This window comes from Macrobrachium nipponense, chromosome 49 (assembly GCF_015104395.2).
Source record: "Macrobrachium nipponense isolate FS-2020 chromosome 49, ASM1510439v2, whole genome shotgun sequence".
Taxonomy (NCBI): Eukaryota; Metazoa; Arthropoda; class Malacostraca; order Decapoda; family Palaemonidae; genus Macrobrachium; species Macrobrachium nipponense.
In genome coordinates, this window is record NC_087224.1 from 5514598 (window position 1) to 5537897 (window position 23300).

The 23300-nt window shown below is 38.4% G+C and overlaps 1 protein-coding gene across 1 annotated transcript in view; it reads left to right on the top strand.

The window, feature by feature from the left end:
* LOC135205286 (transcription elongation regulator 1-like) overlaps positions 1–22415 on the top strand; it is a 96658-nt gene extending 74243 nt beyond the window's left edge. The window contains 9 exon segments of the mRNA XM_064235674.1: positions 1880–2138; positions 7764–7919; positions 13347–13589; positions 14377–14505; positions 15531–15761; positions 15939–16093; positions 16397–16583; positions 17404–17614; positions 20276–22415. Of these exon segments, the coding sequence (XP_064091744.1) occupies positions 1880–2138; positions 7764–7919; positions 13347–13589; positions 14377–14505; positions 15531–15761; positions 15939–16093; positions 16397–16583; positions 17404–17614; positions 20276–20280 (1576 nt within the window). The 3' untranslated portion in view covers positions 20281–22415.
* The last annotated feature ends 885 nt before the right edge of the window (positions 22416–23300 follow it).

A 23300-nucleotide genomic window follows, 5' to 3' on the forward strand; every position in this document is an offset into this window, starting at 1 on the left:
AATCTATAATGGAAGAGAGGGTTGTTTAACCCTGTGTACCAAAGGAACATTGAAAGATGTGACAATAGGAATAAGGCTGGTATTGTTGTTTCATGCATGATTGCAATGAAAGCACTTGTTGCACCATTTGCTAACATTTTTGAGAATTAGGCAGGTTTCCTTTGAGAGATATCTGTAGAGTCCTTGGAAAGGATGCAGTTCCACAGAAATGTGGTCCAATCTGTAGGGAAGGAGATGAGCAAGACATGGAGAACCAAACTGTCAAACTATTATGTTACTGGAAAGGTGGTCTGTCACCTTCATTACAGTTTCACTTATGTGAACAAAGCAAAAGATTGAAAAACAAATAATTTGGTATAAGATAAATAGGACCCAAGTAATATGTAGCTGTAACTGTTTTATTTTTTTATCTAGTCTAATGGTAGGAATACTGGAACTGGCCTGCAATAAATTTTAATGCAAAAAGGGAATACAAAAGATTACGAAATAGATACTGTACTTGAGTAATATGTAACTGTAACTATGTATTCGTTACATCTAATGTCTTGGTAGAAATACAGGAACTGGTGGGCAATACAATGCAACACTCACCAAACAGATGTATTTGTCTACTTGTACTGGGAATACTTGAAGTAAGTCGCATCTCAGTGACAAGTTTTGCCCTAAAACTCATACATCCATCAGTGACAAGGAAACTGCCATTTAAAATGCTACTTCATGGAGCTTGAAAATTAGTTGCAGTTAAATAACTGAAAATTTAACAAAGAAGGTTTCTGCTTTGGAAAATTAAATTCCAGAATTGTTTGAAATTAACAGATTAAAAGTAATTGATTAAAACTTCACTTTAGAGTAATTCAAAGAACTGCAAAGTTAGTTGTTTTTAGCTTTTAACAGTTGAATTGTAGAATGTACGAAATCTTGTGTGAAACGCAAGCATTTTATAATGTTACTAAGCATAATGACAAATAGGGAAGCAGAACTGCCTGTAGCTAAGAAGCACTCACATAACTGGTTCATAAACAATGGTAGTTAAACAAAACCAAGGAAAAGGAAGAAGAGTCATACCCTGAAAAATATCTTAGAAAATACTGGAAAGTGTTAACTCTGTCTCTCTCATCACTAGAATAATACTCTTGTTATGTACATTTTAATATTTGATAACTATTATCAAATATCAAAGTTGAGATCAGGGAAATGTGTGAGATAGCATTAAACTCAGAAGATAAAATAAAAAGCAACATGGACGTAACGTGTCTCTTCAGCTGTCAGAGGGAAAATCTCCAGTACTTCAATATATTTCCTTTGGACCCATTAGTAAAAGACAGGAATAAAAACAATTAGAAGTATAAGGCAAAGTGGAAATTATTAGCATATACAGGTGAACAGTTGCTTAGGGAGTGTTTCATCCCCTCCTCTACCAGTCTCGTGAATTTCTTCCAGGGTATGTTTTTCCTGACGATTACAAGGTACGTCTGTCACTCATATTTTTTTATAAGCTCCCAGTTTTTTCCCTCATCCGATCCCCCATAGGAGCTTGTGCTAGATGAGGCCATTTGGTTGCAGTCCCATGGGTCCTTGCATAAAAAAATGCTCCTCTCTTCATCTTCTCCTCTCCAATTCCTCTACGCTCTCTCTCTCTCGTCTCTCTCTCCTCTCTCTCTCTCTCCTTCTCTCTCTCTCTTCTCTCTCTCTCTCTCCTCTCTCTCTCTCTCTCTTTTAGTTAGCAGTTATTTCATTGTAGATCTCTCAAATCTTGTGGGTTTAACAATGTGTTTGTACTTGAGCTCCTATGGTGTTAGAAAGAGGTGATGCGAAGTATTATGGAAGCTAGTGTTCACCATTTTTATTACTGGTTTTAATGTCAGTGATATTGCGTTAGGTATGTTAAGGAGCGGGCAGAGGAAGAACGTCGTGAAAAGCGGAACAAGCTGAAGGAGCGGAAAGATGAATTCCGGAGGCTGTTGGAAGAGGCTGGACTCAACGGGAAATCCTCCTTTACGGACTTCATGACAAAGTACAGCAAGGACGACCGCTTCCGCAACATTGAAAAGATGAGGGAGAGGGAGTCCCTGTTTGACGAGTTCCTGCTGGAAGTGCGACGCAGAGAGAAGGAAGAGAAGGCGGCCAAGCGAGAGCAGGTAAGAAAGAAAGTTGGAGATGGCAGGGAATTTTGAATGGGCAAGATGCACACACACTGCTGCTGCTGCTTTGAAGAACAGTCCCTCATGAGACATGAATAGTCAGTCAGTCATCATAATTTGTTTGTTATGATTTGCTGCCCTCTTGCTTTGTCATTGTTGAAGAATTATATTAATTTTTTCTTTTAAATGGACTTAGTAATGACATTTTCCCTCCATGAATAATATCACAAGATAAACATCTTGACTAATAAAAAGTAACTTAGTACCTTACCAAGTTTTGAGAAAATTAGAAGCAAATCATGTTTGTAATTTGTTTAGTGATTTCAGTTTTTTTATTATTTTCTGAGGCTTATGGGTTAGCAGACATCGTTAGGAGACACTGATAATTCTCCTGAGCTGTTGAGGAGAGAGTAATCCTTTCTGCATTGGCAAAGTATGTAAGAGAATTCTTCACTTTAACAAGAATATCTATATGAGTTCCATTGACAGACTTGAATTGAGACTGCTTATTGCTTTTGTTGCTCTCAGTTTATATGAAAAATTAAGACCTGTAACTCCTTGGATCCCCACTCTCTTTGGCATTGTCCAGTTATTTCCAGATAAATTCAGACAAGCCTTGGTACTCAGTGGTCCACTCTTTCCAAAGAATGTTGGAAGGCCAATGGTGGTCGTTGAAGAAGATACAGTTAAAACCCCTCAGTGCTGCCAGTGTTCTTAATTTGTTGGACTGGTGAGATATTCGGTTATCCTTTAGACATGAACAGGTCAAAAGACTCAAACAGTAATTGTAGGATATAATACAAAATATTGACCAATTTATTTTTTATTTTTTAATGTCTTGTGAAATGGGGTTAGCATATTTTTGGAGGTCTAAAAAAAAAAGATATTGAGATCCAAGTCATAAGAAGTTGGAGAGAGGGACCTTGGCATTTTTCCACTAAATACTTTAGTAAGCACTAACGATGTTTGCAGTACCATTGGCATCACAGCCTATCTGTTTGTTTTTGCAGGTTTGCTCCTGAATGTTTAGTAGTTGTTGAAAGGTGGTGTGTGTGCACAGTTTTCCCCCCGGCCACTTGGTTATAAGTGTTCAATATTATCATATTAACGTGAGATGACAAAAGTATTTAAATTTGATCTTGCTTGATTAGACCAAATAGATATTTCCTCTGAATGATAAACAAAGATATAAAGAAAATATTAAATGTAGATTTTGTATTATATCTTTCTTTTTTTTTTTTTTTTTTTAGTAACTTGGCCTTGTTTGCTTATTGCTGTTTATACTATATTGACTATATTGCTTTACAATTTTTTCCAGGATTTAACCCATGTTCCAGTGTTTGTTAAAGGTTTATATGTTCTTTTTCAAGAATTAAGTCAATTGGGTATTGAAGTGCTTCTAGATAGCTGTAGAAAACTGAGCCTCTACCTTTTTTCCAAAGAGAAAGTATAACTTGCAGTTAGTTTTTCAATGTTTTTGTGAAATTACTTTTACAGCTGAATGCAATGTCATATTTTGCACTAAGGATACAAATCCTGGTGATATATCACATATCAATAAATGAAATGACCTTGATAGGTAGGGATGCAATTATGAATATAATGTTTTAGATGTACAAATCTATGTCAGGATGGCCATTTTGAAGTGTGTGGTATATATTATATATATAAACATATATGGTCACTATTTTCTTTTACTTATTATTCATATATAATACTTATATAATGTGTATGCAACATGTTTCAGAGTGCTAACCCCCTTCTTTTTCAGGCCGTACTTAACTCAAAGCTTTGCAGATTTTATCGTTTGTATATATTTTGCCTGTGCGTGTTTCTTTGTCTAAGTTTGTAGCTTTTGATGTTTGTTAGGATTAGCTTGGCATTATTTCTACTACACCCTCTCTTTTAGAACAGAAGTTTGAATATATACATATTATTATATCTATAAAGAAGCTAAATAACAAAATACTAATTACATTTTTATGAGCATTTAAAGATTGTTTGTTGTCATGCTCAATGAGTTTTTTTCATCACAAGCCCATTAATCATATGTATAACCTTGCTACTGTTACTTGCCAAACAAATTTTCCACCCCGGGTTCAACAGTCATTTGTCTACCGGACAGTAGTACGTATAAAGGTGGTTTCACAGTGCAAGTGCCACATACACCTTCAAGTTTATCACACACGGCCTTCCTCATTTTAAGTGAACCGTTAATGCCGTAGCTGCTCTAAGCGGTTCCCTTAGTGTTGACTTGACAGTAGGATTGCAGTTTCAACACCTCATGGTCATTTTCTGTTTTTACTCGTAATTAGTCTATTTCATCTTTTACTTGCCTTAGTATTCTTTGTAATGTCCTTTAATAGTTGTTGCTTTGTCACCGATATCATGGTCCAGGGAGCTGATTCAGCTTTAAATCATCCTCAGAGTTTAATTCTTTGTTAGTACTGTAGCTCCATTATTTCATCATATTTATTGGTTCTTTAGTATTCCAGTCTGTATTTTTAGCGCATTGATGTATGATCTCTCACTTGCATCATTATTTTTTACCAGCTGACAATTCAGTGACTAATTAACCTTCCAAAGTGGGTCATTGCTTATGTTAACCATAACCTTGTCCTCTTGTTTGCTATACTGCACTGAAGACTAAGAGGGCATTGTGGTGGTTGCAGTTACGCACATGTGTAGCTGGCAAAAAGTGACCCGTAGGATTGTACTTTATATTTCTCTGGGTTTTACCTTTCGGCAAAAATTATCTGCCTTGTTTATCATTAGGTAGTCTTGTCTGTAGCGAGGCCTCTTGCAAAAGGGGGTTATGCCTTTTTGTCATTCACAGAACTGCCCTGAGTAGAGGTTTTTGCTTGATTTCACCTGCTAGACATATTGAAAGTGATTGCCTTGCTTGTGATTTTGCAGTGGAAAGAGAACACTGACTGGTTAAGACAGTCAAGCAGTGCAACTGCTGACAAGTCAGTTTCAGTCTAAATTCTTTTTGTTGACATTGGAGTCTTCTTTGCTGCCTGTCATTGTGAATGTGCCATTCTTGAATTGCCTCACCATTAGTCTTTGCACCTTGCTGGCTTGTGCGTATTTCCTGGTGGTATAGTGGAACACACTTCCTGTGGCTAAGGCAAGTTATTCAGAGAGACTACAATGAAGTGTGATAGGTGGTGAAGCAGAATAACTTGAAAGTATATGAGCGTACAAATTAGAGACCTATCTACATCTGTTGATTCTAAAGACCATTCTTGTTGTATCTTTTTTTTTTGTTTTTGCATGCTGGTTGCACTTGTCTGTTGGGTACAGTAGTTGTGGCAGACTGTGAACTACTTTTTGTGAGAATACTTGGAAATTCAGTTCTTCAGAGCTCACTTTCTTAACTTTATTGCATATTTTAAGCAAATGTAGGCTGAGATTTTAGGTCCTTTGTCTCCTATGAGTGGAAAATGAACTACTTTCCCTATATAAAAGAATTGCTTGATATTAGTGCTATGCTTAACATACCATGGATCTTGATATACTGCGAACAAACACGAGCTACTCGAGCCTTGTGAGCCGACTGAATTTTTCCCAAGCTTACTGTTACATACTACAGGCATAAATATACAAACACTTGGGGCTTTCAGCATGTCAGCCTCCAGCCTCCAAACAATTTAGGCATAGTACATATAATTGACATGGTTATGATAAAACAAACTTGTAGTATCACAAAAGTCTTTTCATATGAACCCATCAATCATGTAAGGCGTAATTTCCTCCCAGCTCTTAAATCTTAGTGCCTTGTATACACCTTATATGGAGAGTAAGGAAGGTGATTGAGATAGACTTGAGGGTTTAGGTTGTTCATGCATTATAAGACTACCGTACTTCATTTTTTAAGCGAGACAAAAGACTGTTGAACTTGGGTGAATATTTAGGACATGAATGTAAGGCATATTTATGATTGATGAGTTTGTATGGAATTAGTTTTGTGTTATTGAAAAGATTTTGATATCTCAGTCAGTGTAGTCAAGTTGCATGTCAAGATTCATTTGATCATGATAAAGGTTTAATAGTAATCAAATTGTATATTTTATTTGAAACTTTAAATAAATGAATCAACTCCATGATTGCAAAAGAGAAGAGTGAAGATCTTTAATAAGTTTAAGCCCCATTTAACAACGAGAGATCAGCATTGTCTCCTCTGCACCCTGGAAGCAGTATTGTCTGTCTCTCCTTTCTGGTGCTCATCTGTATTAGATCCAGATGCGTTAAGGTTGTGCGAGCCAGCCCACACGTACACTAGTTGAACACTGGGCTTGCTGGCATCCCCACTGATGACAAATATTTGACGTTGCGTCGCGCATTGCAGCCTCTTGCCGCTGCCGGAGCTGGCTGGAAGGTCCGGGTGGCCCACTTGGTCGAGAGTCGCCCTCCACCTCCACCTCCACTCCTACCACCACCACCACCCTCTCTATTTATTCTCTGCCCCAGAGCGGGATAAAGTCAAGCGCATGTGATATTTGGTACTGAGCCATCTCTTGCTACGTTTTTTATCACTCAGTTGTTCATATTATCAGTTCAGTTTGCTTTCAAGGTCACTATTGAATCATATTTGCTTGAGAATAGTTTATATAACATGAAATATTTATATCTCTTTATACAGTACATATGTAATATATACCTTCTGGAGATTCAAAAAATTGGAGGATTGTGATTATGATTTGTGAGATGATATATATACATATATATTAGTTCATAAGTTGTTAAGCTGCATTACAGTATTGTAGTTTGCAAACTGGCTATATGAGAGATTATACTACAGTATATATATATATTAAGCCTTAGCTTGTTTCCTTATACGTAATGAACAGTTGTTTATTTATGATTGTTCCATGTAGTCGAATTACTAGCCAGTCACCAATGAAACCAACTCCCAGTGCTGTCAGTAGTGAGATTTAGGTACTGATGTTCCTTTTGGATTTGCTAAATGGCCTTGATTTGTCAAAATTTAACCTGATGCAGTGAGAAGTTTGACGACCAGCATTTGTATTTGGTCTCATTGGGGCCTTAACCTTAGTCTGCCGAGCCACTGATAGCCCAGTTCAGAGTCTTTGTAACTTGTGCATGATTGAGTCAAAGCAAAACACTAACTTGTAATAAGAAAGAGAAAGAGAAAGTTTTTTTAATCTATATACTTATCAGTGTACAACTATAAAAAAAGCTGGAAATAGCATCATTAGTTCTATTGAGGAAATATATGAAGCCTTGTCAGTAGAAAAATACATAAACCAGCTGATTTTTATGACTTTTGTATAACAACTCAGTAGATAAGGAAAAATACATGATGGTTCAAATTCTTCAGCCACTACTACATATTTGAAAACATAATCACCCATTGCTTTTCAGGGTCTCTTATGTGTTCTTTTTGTTTCTCTGTTTGTGTAGATACATCCTTCTCCTCTTCCCCCCCAGCAGGTCACTCACTACTTTGGACAGTGATGTGGAGGAGGTCTATTACGAATAATCAGCTTGCCTTTCAGACTGCAGTTAGATTACTGGTTTTTTGATAGGTTACAGTGATGCACTCACGGTTCATTTTTCGCTGTCCTTTGACGCAATGCCATTTTCTTCCCAATTTAGATCAAAAAGGACTATTTTATCATGCTGAAGGAAGCAGATATTGACCGCCACAGTAGGTGGTCAGATGTCAAACGCAAGCTGGAGAGCGATAGCAGATTCAAAGCTGTTGAATCCAGCGTTCAGCGCGAGGATTGGTTCCGTGATTATCTGATTAAGGCAAGTTGCAGTTTAGTTGAGATTTTTTCCCACTTCAACCCTGTAAAAAGGAATTCTGAAATATTTAAGATCTCACCAAGTGAAATAGTTTCATTTCATGATTAGGTTTGAGTGATACAGTAAACTGATCATTGCCAGTTGAAGTTGTGAGCAAATAAAATATTAGATATAAGGAAATCAAACTCAAAGGACAGCCAACAGAGTAAGAATATCACACTATCAATGATGCCTGAACAGTAGAAAAGAGCCAAAGCATTTTTCAAAAAAACGAAAGCATCAAGGTATACAAAGGGATTAAATGAAATCTTGGGGCACAAGATTATAGAATTAGCTAGAGGTGAAACTCAAAACTGGCACAATTACATGACCATTTTGTTGGTAATGACTTTTAGGTACTTGATTTAGTGCTATATTTAATCATAAATTTGTACATATACAAAACAAACCTTTGGTCTTAACATTAGGATTTACTAGGGCCAAGCTGGAAACCGGTAGCATTAAAATTAAACTTGTGCGATCCAGGGACCATTGGCATCTATACCATTTCATGGGGCATATATATTACCCAGAATGCCCTTGGCGTCATGTGACCTGTCGGTTATCTTTCTTCCGCCTTTAAGATAGGACGTGTTCTCTGTCTATCTGTTTAAAGCCGGTTTTAGTTTGCCCGTTTTTATCCGTTTCACTTTCATTTTTCTTATTAATTCTCTTTCTCTGAGTGTGCTCAGTGTGGGTGTGAGCTGTAAGAGTGTAAGTGGTGAGATGGAGTTTTTTTGCGTCGCCATCGGGATCTTCTTCCGTTTCGAAGACAAGACAAAGGAAATGCCCTGGAGTCAGTGGCTTTCCGTGTTCAACATTCCTAACTTAGGTGTCGACGGATCCTCATCCAACATGTAGTAGGTGCAGAGAAAATGTATGTACAATTACTAATCCTTGTTCTGTTTGTCGTGGTTGGTCGGTGGAACAGTGGAGGAAGTTTTATGAGAAAGGCCAGTACAAAAGAAAGGAGTCGATGCCATCTTTGGATGACCAAGCGTTGCCGGCTTCTTTTGTATCGGCATTACACCAGACAGCTCCATGTGTTTTGCCACCTGCCTTTGATTTGTCCCATACCCCTTCTGTTTCTCCTAGTGGTTCGTTATCAGAAACTCCAGGAGGGGTTTTGGGTAATTTGATGCATAATATTTGCGTTCCGTTGTTCCCAGCGATGAATCAATGTTCATTAGATTACTACAATCAGGTGCCAAAGCAATTGCGTCCTTGACAAATTTAAGTGCCAATGTTTGGGCAAATATCCTGTGTAAGCAGGTTGGGTATACTCAAACAGGAGGGATGCAGCTTTGGCTAGACTAAGCCGCACTGTTGATTTGGATTCCCTGATAGCAATGAGGAATGGAAATATCTTTAAGAGTCGCAATTGCTCTTGTCAGAAGCCATACTAGAAGAGGCTATAGATAGAAGAAGGATGGACACTAACGATAGATTGGAACAGCAGGCAGTTAGAAAAACTTCTTAACAGTCAGGCTAACCCTATGGAGGTAAGGCAGCAGCACATACCTCGGAAGAAGCCAGTGAGGCATAACATCCCTAATAGAGCAACAAGACCCTCTTCCCCAAAGAAGTTAGCTCATCAGCCCTTTCACAATAGAAATAACAGAGGAAGGGGGATTAGGGGAAGAGGGAGGGGCTCAGGACGATAGGATAGGCGCCTCTTGTCACTCAGCCACACCAGTGGGGGGTTGCCTGGCAAATCACTGGAAGGTGTGGCAGGAACTGGGAGCAGAGCAGTGGGTGGTGGATGTTCTCAGGGTCGGGTATATGATTCCGTTCGAAGTATCCTCACCCCTGACAGAACAGCCATTACCTCACCTCGCTTATGGTCAAGAAACTCTATCAACATTGAATCTGTTTATAAGAAAGACCAGATTCAAAATGGAAACTCCAAAGACGTTTCTACAAGCAGTCAGGATCAAGGACTTTATGCTGACAATCTACTTGAAGGACGCATACTTTCAGATCCCAGTCCATCAGTCTTCCAGGAAATTTCTCCGCTTCAGTCTTGTAGGGAAAGTTTTCGGGTTCAAAGTTCTGTGCTTCGGATTGACAACATCTCAAGTTTTTACAAGAGTGTTCACTCTCGTGTCGACATGGGCGCATGCTCAGGGGATCAGGCTAATAAGATATCTAGACGATTGGCTGGTGAAAGCAAAAGTCCAGAGAGAAATTACTCAGGGATGGTGCGACCCTTCTACAGTCTTGTCACAGCTTAGGTATTGTGATAAATCAGAAGTTGCAGTTGGATCCCTGGGAATGGTTATAGACACAATAAAAGCCAAAGTATTCCCGACAGACCAGAGAGTAGAGAAATTCAAACAAGTGGTGAATGCCTTTCTGAAAAAACAAACACAGCCAGCAAAACAGTGGCAAGTAGTACTGGGAGTTCTAACTTCCTTGGAGAAGCTAGTACCACAAGGGAGGCTACACCTTCGATCTCTACAATGGAGGATGAAGGAGTTCTGGTCACCAATAGTAGATCACCCGTACGAGCAGATTCCCTTGTCGGCAGAAGTGAGGAAAGACTTGCTGTGTAGGGTGAAGGACAACAATCTGACAGTGGGTGTCCCCCTTCAGCAACCCTCCCCAGATCTCTTGCTGATCTCAGATGCGTCACTAGAAGGTTGGGGAGTGCATATGGAGGAGCTGATGGTTTCAGCAAAATGGAGCGGCGAGGACAGAAAACTCCATAACGTGCTGGAGTTGAAAGCAGCGTTTCTAGCACTACAGGAATTCAGGGAGAGGGTGCAGGGGCAATCAGTGGTATTTATGTCAGACAACACCACAGTAGTAGCTTACATAAACAAACAAGGAGTTCTAGCGTCTCCTCGACCATTACATGGGATGACAGTTCAACTTCATCAGTGGACTGTAGAGAACGTAGTAGACATCAGGGCCAGATATATTCCGGGAAAAAGAAACATAGTGGCTGACAAGTTGAGCCGCAGGGATCAGATCCTGGGAATGGAGTGGTCCTTGCACCAACAAGTAGTGGACAGGATGCTCATGTTGTGGGAAAGGCCGATCATAGACCTATTTGCAACCAGGTACAAAAAAAAGTTGGGAGTGTATTGTTTGGTAGTCCCGGACGTAGAGGCAGTAGCAGAAGATGTGCTACAACACCCATGGGACAATCTGGACGTTTACGCATTTTGTCTAATTCGTCAGGTTCAGAACAGGGTAATGCGGTTTCAGAACCTCAGAATGACTGGTAGTTCCGTTATGGCCAAAGGCAGAATGGTTTCCAGACCTCTTGGAACTCTTAATAGACATGCCGAGAGAGTTACCCCCATGGAACAACCTGCTATGTCAGCCGCACGTGGAGAGGTACCACCAGTCTGTGAAGTCCCTGTCACTTCATGGGTGGAGACTGTCAAGTATCTCTTGCGAGCGAGAGGGTTTTCACAAAAAGCAGCAGCACAGATGGCAGGAAATATCAGAAAGTCATCGGCAGCAGTTTACCAAGGAAAATGGTCAGCATACTGTGATTGGTGTCATAGAGGGAACTTGTCTCCACTCAGTACCAGGACAGAAAGGCATATGTCTGTATCTGCGGTGAAGGGGTACAGGGCTGCTCTAGCCTCGGTCTTACACATGAAAGGTGTGGACATTTCATCTTCATGGGAGTTGGCCATGTTGATGAAGAGCTTTGAGCAGTCATGTTCGCCAAAGGAACTGAAAGCCCCAGATTGGGATTTGACCATGGTACTGAGTAGTCTGACAAAACCCCCCTACGAACCTGAAGGGAGTCCACAGATAATAGCCTGACCCTGAAGACAGTCTTATTATCGGACCTAGCTTCAACCAAAAGGATGGGGGAATTACATGGCCTGTCATATATTGTAAAGCACTCGAGAGGTTGGAAGTCGATGGCATTCGAGTTTGTTCCAGAATTCGTGGCCAAACTCAAAACCCATCAATAGTGGACGGCAGATTTGACTCATTTTCCATACCTTCTCCGGCAGATTTTGTAGACTGACAAAGATGAGGTGCTTGTGTCCCGTCAGAGTAATAAGAGAGTACTTAAGGAGGACAAGGCACCTCAGGCCGGGGTGCAGGAGGTTGTTCGTAAATACAGGACAGAACCAAAAGGAAGTGTCCAGGAATACAATATCATTTTGGCTAAGAGAAACGATCAGGAATGCCTACATGACAGAAGGCAGGGGGTCAGATAGCCAGGAGAGGGCTAGGGCTCATGACATCAGAGGCTTGAGTGCTTCTTTGGCATTCAAGACGAATATGTCTGTGGATAGAATTCTGAAAGCTGGTGTGTGGAAACGCCAAACAACTTTCACCTCATTTTATTTGAAAGATGTTGCCCATAGATCCTTGGACACCTTTTCCTTGGGTCCAGTGGTGGCGGCCCAACAAGTGATATAGTTCATCCAGTGCCCCTGGCGGGTCAGTTTGTGTCTAGTCTAAGATGAAGGTATGAAAGTAGAATGAATGGGATGACTGGTCTTTTTTCTTTACTACTATCTTTACTCCTTTACCTACGGGCAGTATGAAGGAGAGTACCATCATAAGCTGGAACAGACTAGATACAGGTGAGGTGGTCAGCCATACTGTAAAGTTATGTTAGAGTGTAGTATACTTTTCAGTAGCAACACGGGTGATGGTAGATCCAGATATAAGGGACAAGAGTAGTTTGAGAATGGATGGTCCTCTATTTTCCCAAAGTTTATAAACCATGGCATGATACCAACACCCAGTGAGGGAAACCAATAGATTTTCTTATTTCTTTGGTTCAAGGGTTTATAGTCCTTTCTCTTGGAACACTCCTAATATTCGGAAATGGATATAGGTGGCCAACTCTCAGTCAGTTAGAGACTAAACTCCCTCCAATAAGTAAGTCTATCCTAATGTTACGACCGAAGCTTTGTTTCGTATGTGAACAAATGATAAATTTGTAACTAATTTGTATTTTTCATAACTAACAAACCTGAGGTCTTAGCAGTTAAAGGCCCACCTCAAACCACCCCTCTAGCAGTCTAAACTGAGTTAGAAGTATAACTGGCAGGTCACACGACGCCGAGGGCATTCTGGGTAATACATGCCCCATGACCTGGTATAGATGCCAATAGTCCCTGGATTGCACAAGTTTAATTTTAATTCTACCGGTTTCCAGCTTGGCGCTAGTAAATCCTAATGTTAAAACCTCAGGTTTGTTAGTTATGAAAAATACAAATTAGTTACAAATTTGTCATATTTTATCAGTTTTTTTTACATACAAACATGGCATTTTGGCACGATTTTAATTTAGTGTTGAATTAAAAGACAATTTTGTGAAACAGTGGAAAACCTTTATATTTATTAGTTCAACAGTTGTATTCGTTTTGAGCATCTAGTTAAATGGCAAGGACTCTCCGGCAGGTGAAGGAAGAAAGACGAAGGTCCCGGGACCGTTCCAGAGACCGGGACAGGGATCGCGATAGGGACAGGGAACGAGACCGTCATGATAATGACCGTGACCGTAGAGATCGGTCCAGAGACAGAGATCGTCACGACAGGTCTCGTGACAGAGAGAAAAAGACTAGGGACTCCCGTGAGAGGGAGAAATCCAAGGATAGAAAGGAGAAGAAGAGAGAGAAGAAGGACAGGGACAGAGATAACAAGGTAAGCTTGATGGTGTTTTTTTTTCTCCAGACCATAGTTACAACCCCTTTCTTTCCTTTTACCACACCTCTATTCATATCCTCTTCTGTCTTACAATTGTTTCCTAGTGGAACCAAGTTTTTCCTCCTTTTACGCCTTTAAAAACTTCATTCTCTGTTTTCTTCTCAGTGCTGAATGACTTTTATTGGTCCCAGCGCTAGGCTTTTGTCTTTAATTGTGTATTCCATTCCATTCCAGTTTCCATTTCACTAAGATGTTGCTGTAATTAGTAGTCTCTCTCTCTCTCTCTCTCTCTCTCTCTCTCCTTCTCTTCTCTCTCCTTCTCCTCTCTCTCTCTCTCTCTCTCTCTCTCTCTCTCTCTCTCTCTATCTCTCTCTCTCTCTGTTATATTCATAGAGATTTATAAAACATGACTTTAATTTTCATGTTGGATGATTTCCCGTGGGAAAGTCAATTGCAGGAGTTTTATGCATTTGTCCTTTGGAGAGATTAAGATTACTCTTAACTGCATTAACTTATTTAATAGGATTAAGTGTATTAACTTGATAAATAGGTTTCATTCAAAACCTCCTGTTATAGACAGGCTGGAATAGCTAGGTTAGGTATCCCCTTTAAAAAAAAAAAAAAAAAAAGTTAAGATTTTAGATGTAATTCTTTTTCATGGGTATGAATTAGCCATTGCTTTGAGCTTGTCTAATTGATCTTTGCCTTTTTTTTAATGTAGTTTATTGTATTAGTAGGTATTTATAAAATCTCTCAAAACTCATTCTTCTGGTTTACCTACAAGGAAAAGGACAGAGATAAGGATAAAGAGAAGGAAGAGAAGAAGGAGAAAATCAAAGACACCAATAAAGAGGAAGTCCATGATACTTCTCGGGAGGAAGGAGAAGATGTTGAAGAAAACCATAAGAGTGAGGTAAGTGTTACAGATGTGCTCATCTAGCACGTAACTTTTATCAAGATCAGGTTTGGTACAGTCACCGCCCTACTTGCGAACATTCAGATACAAACAGACAGGATCACAAGTTAAAATTGAGGCATCCAGTGCTAAAACCCACACTCGCCACAAATTTGAGAAATGCATTTTATCATACATCTGGAATCCCCTTTGTTTCCTCTTTCGAATGGTGTAAGTGATGTATATTTTGATGATGAGAATATGGTTCAATTTTGCATTATATAATCTGTACTTATGTAAACTTCAGCATTAATTTTGCTCATCAATTTTACAATCGATCATACAATCAATCAGTCAATCTGTGCACAGTCTAATTTTTTTTTTCATATATAACATCATATTTTTGGGGTCCTAAACATTCCAAAAATTCAAACCTGAAGAAAATATCTTGAAAAATAAAAGTTATGGCCTTTTTAAATTTACAAATTTAAAGGCCTTTTTTCTCTATTTTTTAAATGTGGTAAGTGTGGGTTTTAGCGCTGGACGCCTCAATTGCTCTCCTGGTTGAACTCGTGCTTTGATGAATTCCTGTTTGCTGTATTTCCTCTCCATGGAAAATGTTTAGTATGTATTTTTTACTTTGTGAATTTCCAGTGCCAGACACAACCTCTGCAAAATTCTATCAAGTTCATCACTTTCAAAGCATGGAAAAAAATACAAAATTGTTTAATGTTTCAAAAAGCTAAATTTTAATTTTTTTTCTCCCATTCCAACATCCAAAGTAGTAATTTTTCATAACTGCATTATTTAAAAATACAGTGAAAATAATATAACCTGTGACTTGAGGTTACTTTGGAATATAAACATAAAAAAAAAAATAAGCATTAATCTACATATTAAAAACCAACCAAAGAACAATGCCATTTGGAACGTAACTCGCTAGCAAGTTTGATAGTGACTGTATTGTTCTATACCAGCTAGCTACATAACCTTATCAAGATCAAGTCAAATAGCCACTTATAATTCAGATTTTGTATTTGAAGGGAGAAGACACAGGCAGCGATGTCCACGAGGACAGAGAAGATGGGGAAGCGAACGAAGCGGCCGAAGAGGAGGAGAGGGAGCGGCAGCGTAGAATTGAGGAGTCTCTTCGGAAGAGGGAGGAAGAAGTGCAGAGAACGCTGGCTGGCCACCTGCGTGACAGAGACAAGGAACGCATGCAGCATAAGCACGACGAAGCTGTTCACAATTTCAATGCATTATTGGCTGATCTAGTAAGTTGTTCCATTTCAAGGGTAGTAGAAAGAGAGGGTGGTTTGTTTGTTCTTCCTAGTGTTCATTATAATAACAAATGCGCAATCCTGAATGCCACCTGAACATTTTGACAAGTGAAGGGAACTTTCATACAATTCAAATAATTAGGAATTATGACAAAGAATCACTTTCAATAGGTGCGTAGTACTGATTACACCTGGAAGGAAGCCAAGAAGTCTCTGAAGAAAGATTCTCGGTGGGAATCAGCAGCTGCCTTGGAGCGGGATGAAAAGGAAAAGCTTTTTAACACCCATGTAGAAAATCTCACAAAGAGGAAGCGAGAGAAATTCAGGTAAAATATACATATTTTTTTACCCTGTTATTTTTACTATACTCCATTCCATTAAACATATTGATTTTACATGGCTTACAGCATAATGTTGTTATGGGTTCATTGGTACATTAGATTCTATTGTGTGTATGTGTACACTTGTTTGTTGGTTTAGTCTTATTTGGGGCCACTGGAAAAATAGAAATACTGTATTGTATTTTGTTGTTTCATATAGCACTGTCAAATGTCTTTCCCTATACTTCAGGAGCATTTAATCCAGTTTTCTGATTAATTTTAAAATTGAAAAATTAATATTTTTTCCAGGGAATTACTGGAGGAGTTACCTGAACTGAATTTAGATTCAAACTGGAAAGACCTGAAAAAGGAACTGAAGGACGACCCCCGTTACACCAAGTTTTCGTCTTCTGATAAAAAGTGTGAACGTGAATTTAGGGAATATTTGAAGGATAAGCTAGTGGCAGCCAAAGCAGACTTTAGGGAACTTTTGAAGGTGGGTGGTTATATTTTTGCAATTATAGTCTAGTAATTTACATAATACATAAAAATTAGTATCACAAAAAACCCAGGTAACTTTCTTAAGACTGGTTTGTGTGTGTGTAACTGTAGTGTAAGTACTCATTATAAGTTTATTTAAATTGTCTGTGTTCCATAAACACAAAGTATAGAAACTGGTTTTAAAATTATTCTATATGTAATAGTAATTTAGATTTGGCTACTAACGTTCAGTAAATATACTATAAACGTGTCGGAAGCAGTTACACTATGACTATAACTTCATTCTTTGGCTTATTGTAAATTACTCTCTCTCTCTCTCTCCTCTCCTCTCTCTTCTCTCTCTTCTCTCTCTCTCTCTCTCTCTCTCTCTCGTCTCTCTCTCTCTCTCTCTCTCTCTCTCCCTCTCTCTCTCTCTCTCTCAAAAAAAAAAAAAAAAACTCCTCTCTCTTCTCAAAAAAAAAAAAAAAAAAAAAAAAAAAATTTGTATAAAGCATATAATTCTTGTCCCTAAATGTGTGAGAAGTGTAAATGGGAATAGGCCAGAAAATCATGGAAGAAGGATATCGAGAATTTTTCCACTGAATAGGAATTCAGTCAGTGATTGCACTTGCCTGTGAGAAGAGTGGAGATAACTTCATTTCATGTCTGGTCTTTAAAGGGAAAATGTTAGGGAAAAACATAATTGGTGACTATGAACTATGTACATAGTATGTGAGTTGGAAATATAAGTTAACTTAGTAACTGACAAAGGTGTATTTGGCCTTTTACTATACTGTGTATATTGTAGTTTCTAAGTGCATTATAACTACTTGCAGGAAACAAAAAGTATCACTCACCGCTCACTAAAGCTATGTGGCGAGGGAGAACAGCACATGAGGGACGTTGTAGAAGTATTACGTAAAGATCGACGATACCTCGTGCTTGACTGCCAGCCCGAAGAACGTACCAAAATCCTGATGGCCTACATGGAGGAGCTGGAAAAGAGGGGCCCTCCGCCGCCTCCCACAGCATCAGAGCCCACCAGACGTAATTATTAACCCATTTTGTATATTTGATTTGTAATTCTTCATTGCATAGGTGGAAACGAAAATGTTGACCTGTTTTGAAGCTGCTATGACTTGGCAATAAGTCTTCTACGTACACAGTTTCATAATTGGAAATGTCCATGTCCATATGGTTAGATTTTTGCAGAATTGAAAATTGTGCTGGAATTTAAGTTTTGTAGCAGCTCTTAAGGAAAGTTCATGTCACCACCACTTGGCTGCTTGGGGACCTTTTGCTTTGAGTGAACAGAATTTTCTTGAACTCACAGTAGTTGTTTGTTAAATTTAAATTGTACCTTAAGCTATTATCAAAAGTACAATAACTTTTAAAAGCATTTTATTGTGACTTATTGCCAGTTGACTAAATGTGCGTTTATAAGTGTGAAAAGTGTGCATGAGCTCAATTGCCAAAACAGATCAGCTGATGGAAAACAATAGAAATACAGGCGGTCCCCGGGTTACGACAGGGGTTCCGTTCTTGAGACGCGTTGTAACCCGAAAATCGTCGTAAGCCGGAACATTGTCAAAAATCCTAAGAAAACTTTACTTTTAATGCTGTGGGTGCATTGAAAACTATGTAAACTGCATTCTTACTGCAGTTTTCATAAAAAAAAAACCTTCAAATATTGGTTATTTTGCATTTTTGGTGTCATATTTCATCTGCCAGATGAGCGTTGTAGGTGTTGTAACCCTGGAACGTGTCGTAACCCTGGAAATAATTTCTGATGAATATAATTGAAAAGTGCCTTGACTTCGGAACGTCGTAAGCCGAGCCTGTCGTAACCCGGGGACTGCCTGTAAAGCAATTTCTTTTGACCTCTGGCCAGTTTACAAAAATGATGAATATTTTCAGTAGCTCAATAGTCATGAACATGAAGATCAGCTTATGTAAGACAATAGAAAATAAAAATTCTCAGTTGTTAGTTGTTAAAATGAAGCCAAAACCAGTAGCTAAAAAAACATACGTTTTAAGGGGAGCGTCTTCTGTACAAGTAGTTGTACAAAGTTGTTTTCAGGAAGAGTTGAGTGTTACAGGGGAGAAAGGTTGTCAGCTGATGAAAAAAAATCAAGTTATCCTTTTCTTGTGCATTATGCACAAAATACATAGTATATAAAAACTTCACTTCATGCATATTCCATTTACAAATTTTCAAGGCAAGATTAAGATTTCAGTTTGTTATGAATTTGAATTTTGACACTAAAATAGTAAAATTGTCTGGGCAGAAAATTTCATTACTGAACAGTGCGATATGCCGTAGGGTAATTACCCCTGTCAGTGCACCTCCTGCAATACACTAGCCATTACTTACGGTTCTATGCAAGATGCCTGTGGCCCCTAGCTGTGACCCCTTTCGTTGCTTTTACTCTACCTCCTTTCATATTCTCTTCCATGTTAAGGTGGCTTCACACTAGGCCTTTTTTTTTTCTCCAGCAGCGAGCCATTGCTGGCGAAAATGGAAAACCGGGAGCTTTTAGCTCGAGATTTTGGCTTCCCGTCTGGACGGGAAGCTCCGAGCACGAACCGTGAGCGACCGCATAGTGTAAACAAACAAGATGGCTGCTGCTGATAGGACGTACTCTCAGACCTTTGGCTTCTCTTCTGAGCCACTCTCGAACCCACAAACGTTTTTTGTTACTCTTGCATTCACGTAAGATTCTGAGAAAACACATCACTGCAGCACATCTTGCAACAGTCCAACAATATCTAGGCGCCATGATGATATTAGCTGATCAGTTTTGTTAACTTTTTCCTACTGCTCCTCGAAACCACAAGGTCCTAGTGTGACCATACAATACTTTTGCTCATGAGCATCGGCTGGATGCTGGCCAAAACCGCGAGCAAGAAATGACCAGTGTGATACCAGCTTTACTCTCCACCCTCTCCTAACAATTGATTCATAGTGCAGCTGTGAGGTTTTCCTCCAGTTACACCTTTCAAACCTTTTATTGTCAATGTCAGTTTCCCTTTCAGTGCTGAATGACCTCATAGGTCCCAGCGCTTGGCCTTTGGTGGCCTAAGTTCTGTATTCAATTCATAAGGTAATTACAATGGTGGATATACTATAGGCAAATATTTGATATTTTCTGCATGATTCAGGGTTTTGTCCATGAAAAATTTTCAGTCTTTCGAAAAAATCAGTTATTTTTTGTGTGAGTGCTTCATCATATAAGAATATTATATATTCACGAAGCTTATTACAAATGTTTGGCCTCACTATAAAAGACTTTAACTATAAGGTTTTGCTGCATAAAGATAAAATTTGGGAGGTGTCTTTGTTGGAGGTTGCCCTATGTATTTTTTTTATTATTATTGTTATTATTATTATTATTATTATTATTATTATTCTTATTATTATTATTATTATTATTATTATTATTATGTGGTAGATGTTTCTTTCTATCTTTCATTATAAACTTTCTGTATGGGGCATTAGGAGTTTTTATATGAAATAATAATTATTCTTCATCTTTTTCTGGAGTTATGGTATTTCATTTCACGTCAGTATTTGTAATTACTGAAACCTTCAGCTGTGTCATGTATATGCGCGTGTTTCTGTCGATCTTGATCATGATACTCCTCCCTTTTACGAACATCTCGTTGGTCACTTAAATGTGTATGTCAAACCTTTTATTGTTATTACAGGGTAAAGGCAGTATAGAAGGGACAAATACATCTATCGTTGGTCTGATCCTCTTGCAGAGGCCTTCTAAGACAGTTTTCACCAGATTCGCAAGTCTCAAGACTGGAGCACCTTCGTGTTTTGGTAGTTTGGCAACAAATATCGAATTGAGGCTGTGCTTCTTTCTTTCAAGTAGTTCCTTACTGTGTAGCAGTAGGTTTTAAAATCTCAGAACAGTAGTGAATTTGTATGACTAAGGGAAGTGTGCAGAGATGTACTTCTATTACAGATGTGATCGTTAATTTGCTGATGACTAAAACGTCAAGAGAGGCTTGCCAATGAACTGGTCAAGATGATAACTTAAATGTGCAAGGGGTGCTAGTGTTTGTAAGTGATATTGGCCTTGATGAAATGACTGTTTAAGTAATTTTTAAGGACTACTAAATACTGATACCAAGATGTAGAAAGTATTGTTGCTGAGGAATTTTGTATGTTATTACAAAATACAGCATTAAAAAAAAACAAGGATTTTACTATGGTTAAATTTTTTTTTTTTTTCTAAACATTGGTACAACTTGAATATCATGAAGTAAGTAGTGTACAGGAGTTCTCTTAGATAGACAATGAAATGACATAATTTAAATGAATAGACTCCAGTGAAGTTGACGTGATTTTGAGTGAGTTGATGTCTTATACTGTACATTAATGGAGTTGACAGACAGTGTGCGCCGATGTCTTGCGTTTATAAACGGAGGTGGGTATTTTGTTTTACAGAAGTGGTGTGATTGAAAAAAAGATTTATGTGACTTGACGACGGAACAGGGGTGTGAAAATAAAACATGATAATGATTAAGGGATAGTGTTGGCATATTTCAAAATTTAATAGCAGTTGAAAAGTAGCAAGCTATAGAGGAATATTGCAGTTCCTTTCAAGATTTGTAACATTCCTCATCGCTGTTCAATTTCTATTTTTTAAGCAGTGTTATGTGTTAAACAACAAACTTTTATCCACATTGATAATTGTTTTACATGTTCAGCTATTTCATGCTGTTGCGTTTATTATGTAGTGTAGTGTAAGGCAATCTCTGGAAAGCTGTTAAAATTCTTGCTTCAGTTAGGTAAGTATTGCTCGTTAGTAGTGTGTTATAACTTTCCTTGGCTTCGTTTTCCCTCCAGGGGTAAGCAATAATTTACAGTTTTGAAATATGTCCTAGTAAATGAGCATTTACAACCCTTAGGGCTTGAAAAAGGCTAGTTTTCACTCAAATGTAAAGTGTATTGATGGTAACACGAACTGCACTTCATTGTGTTTCACGAGTTTCGTCAGCAGTTACTCTTTTAGCTTTCAGTATCATTCATTCATTTTTTGTTTCTCTGATTGCCATTATTTTTATTTTTGAGGAGCGGAGCAGACAAGAGAGAGATGAAGATCAGTGAAATTGCTCTTCCAAGGCAGGAGGTTATCTCTCTCGTTTTAAGGAATTAATTTTCTCTTCTAAATCACCTAGTACAAAAAAAATAGTGTTGTGTTGGAGTAGTATATAAAGAAAAACCATACATTTCTTACTTATAAGATAAGCACGTTTTGATAAATTTTGGATTTGACATGAAGATTTGTCTGTTTGAATCAGGTTCCCGGTTAGTTTTCAAGACGTAGGTAGGATAGAATAGGTAGTTGCGTAGGAAAGTTATCAAGTTCCGTTCGTTTCCATTACTTCATTTGATGCCATTGTTTAGTTCCTGTTCTCATCAGTTCCATTTTTTAATGTTCATGTCACGCAAAGTTAGCACAAAATTTAGAAAGGGCACATGACTATTTATTTTTATCCGAACTCCATACTCACTTTCTCTGGTGCATTTCAAATTATCAGTGTGATGTTCATGCTTGCTGTGTTGTTAGTGTAACAATCTTGAGGATGTAGGCTTTTTTTTATAGGTGACTTTTATGTTTGCCAGTTGCAAGTCTTTGTTGTAACAGAATTTATCAAAACAAAGTTTATAGAATAAACTTGTCATATATCTTGGGTTTTTTTTTGTGTGACTTCCTTTCATCCTATTATCTTTAAGCGAATGGTGGAAAAGGCAGAGTGAATGAATCTGCCAAATGCAGGTCACTGATGTAACTGTAAAGGATAACTTTGTGTAATAAACTGGACATATTTCTCTGTTTTATTTTTTCCCTTAATGTTGGTAAAGAGTTCGTCAATAACAAAATATTTTATTAAGTTTGTAGGATTCACAGGTCTTTCCTGTGAGGAATTGTTCCCAAATTAGAGAAACTTTAGTCAAGATCTGAGGGTACTGATGAAAAGTAAATCGCAAAAGCTAATGTTAACACCTGTACTTGAAAGGATATTCCAGAGAAGCAGAGAACCTCTACCATCATTCATGGTTTATGGAAGTCATCGTGGAAGTTAAAATCCTGTAAAGGTAATTTCCACCATCGTGGAATGCCAGGAAATTAAAACCCTTTGTGGGTTAGTACTATTGATGTAACAACAGATCCTTGTTAACAAGTGAATGTGACAGACCTATTGCACTGTTTTTTGTCTAGTGAAATGTGTGTATTTAAATTGGGCACTTCAGCGCCTTAGTGGCGTGGTTGGTTTGGTGTTTGCTTCTCACCTCGGTGGTTGCGGGTTCGATTCTCGGCCGTTCCATTGAGGAGTGTGAGAGGTGAATTTCTGGCGATAGAAGTTCACTCTCGACGTGGTTCGGAAGTCACGTAAAGCCGTTGGTCGTCCCGTTGCTGAATAACCACTGGTTCCATGCAACGTAAAAACACCATACAAACAAACTACAAAGGCTTAGACCTAGATCTGTACGGATGTCTAGGAAAGGACTAAGCCGTAGGATATACTTGGAAATTTCTTGCCTTTTAATAACCATCCAATGCATCTATCTTCTGACTCAATGTTTTTTTTATATAGATAATTTTCTATTAATGTGTAGTCTTTGAAAAGGGGATACACACACATGCTCGCATACAGTTGTGTAGAGACCATGGCTGAAGGATGTGGATCTTATTACTAATCAAACATTTCGATC